Below are 8,363 nucleotides of genomic sequence, written 5' to 3' on the forward strand. Positions count from 1 at the left end.
GTCCACTAGGCGACGCATACGGACGAGCGCGGACAATTTAGGCGTCCGTTTTGCTATCGCCCCGTTGGATATGCCCCAGTCAAAAGATACCATTTGACAAGGCCAATATAGCTGTTGTATTGTGATCCAAATTCATATACGAAAGGGAGACTAACTTCTGACGAGCGGATCGTTGTCACCGTCTATAAATACAGCTTGTAAGCCGCCGGCTAGGGTTTATCAGATTATAAGATAACCCATGGTGTTTGTAAACACTCCCTGATATAGTGAAGTTGCGCCCGTGGTTTTTTCCCCTTCTGTGTTGGAAGGGGTTTTCCACGTTAAATCTCGTATCTCCGCTGCGTTTTCCTTTATCGTTCTTCGTTATTTGCTTGTCGCTTTTCTAACAATAGCCAGCGCTAATCTCTCTAGAAAGCTTGTCCACCATTCAAATCTGTTGAGTTTCTGAAATTCCTGCCCCTACACAGCCATCCCCGGCCGATCAATTCAATGCATGCAGTCATAGCCTCCTAGCTGAGCTGTCACGCGCACAATACTTTACAGTGATACTGAGCTATACTTTTAATTGTTTATAGAGCCACGTACAGAGTCATGTCAAACACATGGATTCATGTAGGAGGAGACTATCGGCCCACTTGCATCAGTTTAGAATACAAGGTAGAGTTGAGGCCCAACCAAAAGTATGCCATAAAGTAGCATGTCGGTAGCCGGGAAACCATGAGGCCAACTTTTTAGTCCCACATCGGTAAGGTGGAGAGGTTTGGAGCAACTTATAAGAGAGGTTGTTGTAGACATGTAAAATGCTAGAAACACACATAAGGATGCACTGCACACTAGCGCGTGCGCTCGCGTGAATATTCGCGACTTAAGACTTTGGACGCTTGGCGACGGCGCGGATAGCGGACTAGGAAGTACAATCCATCTTTTTTTTGTTCCAGTTTGTACAACCGTGATAAATCATCTATTTTTTTAGTAAACGCTGCAGTAATGGTTGTTTGTACTTGAATGGTGCACGTTTGACATCAAACCTCAGCGACAAACAAAAATCACGTGTACTTAGTCATTGTTACTAGCCAAACTTAGTGAGCTTTGAAATTGTTGGTGGGCTTATGTGTTTTTTTGATAGAAAATCAAGTTACATAATAGAAAAACAAATAAACCTGAGAAGAGCATGGCGGGGTACCTCGTCGCTTCCCCGCCCACGCTGATCCGGTGGAACGGCGCGTGCACACGGTCGTTCGACCACGCCTGCATGCGCGGAGCAGCAAATCAAGGCGAGGAAAGATCGGCTGCAGGGGAGCGCAAAGTTGAGAGTCAACTCGATCGTACCCGGAGAGCGTTGCCGGCCATTACGACGAGCGACGCCGGCGACGGGCGGACGAGGATCCACCGGCCGTCCCTGGCCTGCATCTCCAGCCGGGCGGACGAGGATTTTTTTTTCAACGTAGGTTCAAAACGTATATACGTGGAGATTGAGGAACCATGGCCTTTGATTTATGTTAATCCAAACAATTGGGGGGGGGGGGGGTATCCAAGATTTAAAAACGAAAACTAGATAAATGAGAAAGCAGTTATGATGCCAAATCTAGGAGTGCATGGAGTAAATTCACGCAAACTCAAATGTTTGAAATTTGATTGAAGTGCATACTCGAATCAGAGGCCGGCCAAAAGACATAAAAGCTCCCATTGACCATTAATGTATAGTAAATTCCACTTTTTTTTAATCGCGCAAGGTGCATTTGTGACAACTATTACGTCATTTAGTGTAATTTCTATTGAAATATTCCATGCGGGAAACCTTGAACATGGTTTAGCATTTTGCTTTCTTTTAGATAGTACCAACATGTCACTTCGATAAGGCATGGAAAAAAGTGTAAAGATTAGAGGGCGGCATTGACAACCATGCCCAAAATTTTGCACTAGAAAACCTTGCTTAATGGTCATGCACTAGAAAACAAGGATCCAATATTCTAATAGAGGTAATCTAGTCGAATTTTCACTTGACAAGTTAACTAGTGGCCCTACAAATGCAAAACTAGAGGGAAAAAATGAAATTATTTCTTTTATTTTCAAATATCTGACAAACCCAAACACACAAGGGTCAGAAATCACAATAGGTCCAAAAGAGTGGTGAAAGGAATTAAATTGGTGGAAATCCACTTTCACTCGATGCACCCACTATCTGAGCCACATATATTATGATGCTAAAAATATCCGAAAAAAATGTCAGCTGTGTATCTAAACATTTTATGTTTGTTCGCTAATTTTCGTGTGGCATGTGCACAAAGATAACTTTTGACGCTCAAACAGCTTTTCATTTGACAACTTACTAGAATTTGTACATCCAAGGATATATTTTTGAAATTTTTCAACATTTTAATATGTATTTTTTTATAAGATGTACTTCCTCCGTTAAAAAAGTTTCTCAACTTTATCTAGATTCGTATGTATATAGATATATTTTAGTTATAGATACATCTTTATCTAGGAAAAGTTGAGAAGATTTTTTTTTGGAAAGAAGGGAGTATATCTACATGCGAGCCAAAACACTTTGCGGAGATCGGTAAACTCGGGGCATGCCCCATGGATCCATGTTGACACTTTGCAGTTAGTGGACCACAGAGTACTCGTACCGAGATGTATCAAAGACAGGCGTGACAGGCCTGACGAACTACGTAAGAGCGCACACCCATATCAATGCATCATAACCACAAGTTTCTCAACACTCAACCGACTCGTGTCGTGTCGTACTGCTATGCTTCTAGTCTTCTCTTCTAGATGAACGATACAAGTACACGACTACTGCCATTCCGCTAGTACGTACGCAGCCACGTGCATAAGTTGACAGTGAAATATCCATCAGGGATAAGAATCCCATGACGTATATATATTCTCTGTATTTGTATTGTCAAACGCATGTGTTGGAAATTCCCAAGCATTTCCAGTCAAAACACATGGTCCTGAAGTCGGACAATTCGACGTCTGATCGATACGGATGGTTATGAACGCAGCCATGGAAAAGATTACCTTGACAGTAACGTGCACAAGACCAAATGGTGGAGGCATTTGAAACTTGGGATGCCTTGGTACTACTTTGAACAGGTTGGGATTTCTCTCGTTCTTACAGCTTTACATGGGACGAACACATAGCACGGTACTACGACTGCTTAATTACTACTCCACTGAGTAATTCGTAGCAGCAATAATCTAAAGGGAAGCGAGCAAACGAACTTGAAAACCTCGCTTCAGATCGACATGCAGCTGTGCTCGTTGTTGACACAGACACGCACGGCAGTGGTACATGATGCTTAGCTAGCTAGGTTGATGACGACGCGGTTGCGGCGGTGGAGTGGAGCATGGTGGTGAGCTCCTTGGAGGCGACGATGGACTTGTAGATCTCCATCACCAGCCGCTTCTCGAACTCCGACGCGCCCTGTTGCGCCGCCGCCGCCCCGGGGAGCAGCAGCTTCTGGTGCTTCCGCCTTGGCACCCGCTTGGTCCACATCCCGTCGCTGGGCATCGCCGTGACCGCCGCCTTGCTGTCCTTCTCAGCGAGTGGCGCGACCCGTACCTTTGTTTGGTTTCGGTGGGTCTATCACGTGCGCGGTGGGGGAAACGGAAGCCCAAAGCCAAAGCGATCCCTGGTGCGCCTTCCTGCTGCTCACCAGACACAGACACAAACAGTCAAAACAAATCCGCGCTCTATTCTTTCTTTCTTTCTTTCTTTCTTTCTTTCAAGAAGAGGAGGGAGAAAAGAAAAGAAACGAACGAATCTCCAGAGTGCAGAGGAGTATTACTCTACGTACTGTATTATTTTCCTAACCGTCCAGTGCCATCCATCCATCCAACGCGCCTCTTTCACACACAAGGAAGGCATCCAACCCTAGCTGCTCCTCTCTACTCCCATTCTCTCCACCGCCCGCGCCGCCGCTCTCCCACCCACCACATCCATGGATCCACCTCCAACTCGGCGGACCATACACCAGTCGCCGCCCTCGATGCTCGTCGACGGCACTCTCCCCGCGGCCGCCGCCATGGAGGCCAGGGCTTCGACCGGCCCAAGGGAACAAGGGGACGCCGACGCGGCCGGCGCACGCGTCCACCCCCTTCGACTACCTCGCCGTCCGCGGAAACTAGAGCTCCGGCGACCATCTCCACACAAGCTGATGGTATGAACCGATTCTCCCCTTGCAAAATTTCTTCTCTTTTTTTCCCCAAATTATTACGGGACTCAAATATGCTGCCTCTTTCTTCACCAGCCGGACGACCACGACTCCTTCTGCACCACCAGCACATTCTTCTGCTCCGACAAGGCCGTCCTCATCAAGGTCCTTCCTTCCTTCCTGCACCTCTCCATGCCTCCACTAATTTCTTTAGCCTATCTGCACCTCAATACTCTTGTTCTTTTTGCTCACACCGAAAACTCAACCATCATCTATCCTGCCTTGCACGGTTGATGCAAATCTCACAATTAAATTGGGGAATACATCCGTCTACTCTAAATGCTCTACCTCTAATTTGTACTACATAACTTGACCTTGCTGTATCTGTATATGTCGCTGACCATGACGTCAACTTCTCTGTAAATGCTCTACCAATTAATTAGTATCTCTTATACATAATAAAACTTGAACATTACATCTTTCTTCTTGTTGTTGTTGCTACTCGGTGTATGTATATGTACTTGACCATGACGTGCACTTTTCTGTCTGTCTCAGATACATGGGAATGCTTCTAGCTTTACCAAAACGTCTTGCTGCCACTGTTTGCAACCTTTCCTTGCTGGGAACTGTCTTCTCTCTGCACCACGATACGATACAAGTTACCTTGTGTGGTAAATACCTTCCTACCTCAGCCTTTGAATTGTTCAGCTTTTACATTGGTTCTGTTGCACGGTTGATGCAAATTTCCCAATTAAGGAAACTACCTAATTCAGGGAATACATCCGTCTCTTGCATAACTTGACCATTGTTTATATCTTTCTTGCTGTTGCTTATGCATACATATACTTGAGCATGACATCAACTTTTCCATCTCAGACACTGCTTGCATCAAGGACTGCAAATGCTTCCAGTTTCTCCAAAACATCAGTGTCGTCGCTGGGAACCTCTGAAGGACCTGCAGTACCATTGACTCTGGTAAATACCCTTCCGACCTCAACCTTGAATTAATGGTTCAGCTTTTACATTGCTTGTCTTTCTTTCCCTCACCACCCTTTCCATCTGATTCTCCTCCCTTTTTCTGCATGAAGAAACAGGCGCCATTCAAGCAGCCCTGCAATGGGTTCGTTCATGTCACTACTTGGAATCATCTAATTTCCATCCTTCTTGTCTGTATCCTTCTCGTGGAGGACGGGTGGTGGCCCATGGAGATGCCGTTGAGCCCCCGCAAAAGGTCCGTTTCCCACCTCGTGTGCCCCGTATTCACCTCACCCAGCTGCAAATATATCTACTGTACATCGTGTGTCCGCATCCTGCTTATTAGCTGACCCGTGGCACCATGTGTGTTCAGCAACTTAAACAAACATGTTTGTTGCTGCTGCTGCTGCCAAGCCCCGACAAGGGCATCCAGGTCTCAGTCAAGAGCAGCGCCAACTCATTGAGTACCTCGCCCAGTTCTTGCCTCGACTCCGGGTACACTGCGCCGCAACGTTGCCTCCAAATACCCTCTGGTGAGCTCCAGTCCACTACCCACTCTGCTCGCCTACTCGTGGTTGGTAAGAGTTACTTGCGTTCTCCGTGTCAGCCGGTTGTCGTGTTCATTCTCTCGTGCAGCGATGCCATCTGCAGCTTCCTCTTACTGCTTATTACCATTTTTGAGTGTTGTTTTCCCAGCGGGATGCAGTTGGTCGTGATCTGCTCCTATTGCTTGTTATTCGTTCTGTAACTGCGTACTGTTTCAGGGAGGTACCGTCAGTTGGTGCAACAAGCCTCTGATGGTCTCCCTTTTATTGCATCTTGAGCTTACAGCTCCTTAGAAGTTGTGTTATATTTTGTCAAAGCCGAAGGCCACAAGATGACTCTTAGTCACTTTGATGTGTTCATTGCAGTGTTGTGCTGTATTGCTTGCTTTTCTACTGATTGCAAAAAAGCACAGACTGTAGGTACTCGTGATCTGCAGGTCCTTCTTATTTTGGAAGCGAGAAAGGATTTTTCAACTGCTACTTGCTGATTAGGTAGAGGGGGGTGCTGTTACTGTGTTGTGCTCCAGATCAATCGAACTTACATTTTGTAACCATTTGTCACTTCTCCTGCTTGCCACATCTTGTGCTCAAGCTCAAACTTGTACTCTTATTTTTGTGCGAATCGTTGGGGGGAAGTTGTACTCTTTGTTGCAAAAGTTCGGAAATGATATACATTGGTTTGGCACCATGCCTTGTTTGGGATTTGAATTTGGCCAATTCTGTATTTGTGCCGATGAGTGATATCTTGGAAAACAATGTGCCTATGAGTTTAGCACCATGCCTTGTTTGGCACTTGAATTTGGCCATTTCTGAATTTGTGCCATCTTGGAGAACATGGTGATATCTAAAACTTTTTGGCTTGCTTTCTCTTGACTTGATAGGGCCATGATTTGGTGGTCGAGCGGATGTCATCCACTGGTTCCACTCAGCAGTGCAGGCCAGATATAAGGTAAACTATACTATGCTTTTAGAGGCCATAAGATCCTCCGATTTTTTGGACTGCGTCTGATAGCTGAGTTCATATCATGTGTTGGTTGCAGTTTGGGGACGAGCAAAACGGTGCGACGGTGGCGCTCGGCAATGACAGGAGGGAGGCTGTAGTAGTTCGCCGCGGCACAGGAATGTTGGTGGTAGGCACGAAGGGAGAGCTGGTGGTTGCCTGCCTGAGCTGCAGCTGCCCACCACTTATCCAGGGACATGTGCAAGGCTGGCTAGGATAGCTTCAGCATTGGAGCCAGGGGTGGCAAGGTGTCTACCTCACATGACCAAGCCCATTCCAGATTGCGATGCTTGCGGTTGCAGATACATTGCAGAACAAGCAAAAAAGTTTTTTTTTTTTTTGGCTTTGCTTCACTTCATTTTTCAACTGAATGACTGATTGAGCGTAGAGACTACTGTAGCATTTACTTGATTGGTTGACTGCAGTAGCAGAATAGGACTAATTCCGGTGGTGTGGGGCACTGACTGTAGTAGTTTTCCCGATCTACATGTGTTGCTTCTTTTGAAATCGGATAGTATTTTCAGTTGCTACTTGCTAGAGGGAAGGATCTCTGTGGCAGACTTTATGACTATGTGGGTGCATATGTGATCTTTTCTGTTTGCTCCCCCGATTTTGCATTATTATGCTTTATGAGAAGAATAGTAAGCTAGCCTGCAAGCTCCTTCATGCTTAGAAGCTCAATTAGAACTATCATCTCTACTTGTGGTTATAATTATAGCTATACTATGATCTGTTTTTGTTTCATGCTTTGAAATCACTTCTACTTGTGATATTGATTTAATTTTTAATGCTACGACATTTCCTTTCTTGTACTACTCATACTTCATGTTTCTTAATTGCAGGTTTAGAAGCCTGTGAGCATAGGAGGATGCTGTCTGGTTCATGACTTAAGGGTGGAAGAACGGGAAATGGAAGCTGAACTCTGCCAGTTTGCGTTTCGAGTTTATGTTTGAAGGTTTAGCTTCGTTTGTATTGGTGGTGGACCTGTTATTTTGGACTCATATCCTGGACTGTTAATGATCTATTGTGATTTTTGAAATCTGGAGTCTAAATCTTAAGTTGAAATCTGCTATATATGCCTTAATATCGTTTTGATGATGAATTGATCGTGCTATATTATTTGCTATCTGTCTAAAGATTTGCGAAGGGAATTTTTTAACACTCTAGCTACTAACAATTAAGATGAACTGCTCATTCTGGAATCAACAATTCTTTACTTTTCTCAAAGATCTTTTTCCTGCTACGTAATTCTCTTTCATTAATATTTGGGAATTGCAGAGGAGCATATGGGTGCTCCCTTCACTGCCGTCTCTGCATCACATCTGTCCCGGGACAACTACAATAATTTGGTATTGATCTTTCAATGTTTGTCGTGCCATTTGGCTCGTATTTTTAGGCTAGTATTTTTCCCAGGCTCATTCTTAAGGCTCGTAATTTTTCAGCCTCCGTACCATTTGGCCCAGAGCTTTCAATGTTCTGTGCTATCGATTGGTGAAATGGTCAATATGGCAGTCGGAGGTAGCTGTTTTGGCATAGTTCTTCTTTATTCTAGCTGCCATCCTTCTTCATTATTTCAAGCGACATGATATCTTCTTTATTCTAGCTGCCATCCTTCTTCATTATTTCAAGCGACATGATAAACCCTGCGTCTGATTTTGAAGCTGCTAATCTTGTTTGTGC

The 8,363-nt window shown here is 45.0% G+C and overlaps 1 protein-coding gene across 10 annotated transcripts; it reads left to right on the forward strand.

The window, feature by feature from the left end:
• The first annotated feature begins 3,821 nt into the window (after positions 1 to 3,821).
• LOC139830109 (uncharacterized) lies at positions 3,822 to 7,722 on the forward strand. 10 transcript variants are annotated; one of them, XM_071825006.1, is made up of 8 exons: positions 3,822 to 4,169; positions 4,260 to 4,328; positions 4,719 to 4,821; positions 5,040 to 5,138; positions 5,252 to 5,394; positions 5,512 to 6,632; positions 6,724 to 7,009; positions 7,526 to 7,722. In XM_071825006.1, exons 1-4 carry the CDS (start codon positions 3,951 to 3,953, stop codon positions 5,111 to 5,113), a joined length of 465 nt encoding a protein of 154 aa, XP_071681107.1. In that variant the 5' UTR covers positions 3,822 to 3,950; the 3' UTR covers positions 5,114 to 5,138; positions 5,252 to 5,394; positions 5,512 to 6,632; positions 6,724 to 7,009; positions 7,526 to 7,722. The 10 variants fall into 10 exon arrangements, 8 of the variants coding, with proteins under 8 accessions (XP_071681107.1, XP_071681108.1, XP_071681105.1 ...); XM_071825007.1 differs by having other exon boundaries at positions 5,258 to 5,394; XM_071825003.1 differs by lacking the exon at positions 4,719 to 4,821 and having other exon boundaries at positions 3,824 to 4,169; positions 5,512 to 5,716; positions 6,565 to 6,632.
• The last annotated feature ends 641 nt before the right edge of the window (positions 7,723 to 8,363 follow it).

Source organism: Lolium perenne, chromosome 1, assembly GCF_019359855.2.
Source record: "Lolium perenne isolate Kyuss_39 chromosome 1, Kyuss_2.0, whole genome shotgun sequence".
Taxonomy (NCBI): domain Eukaryota; kingdom Viridiplantae; phylum Streptophyta; class Magnoliopsida; order Poales; family Poaceae; genus Lolium; species Lolium perenne.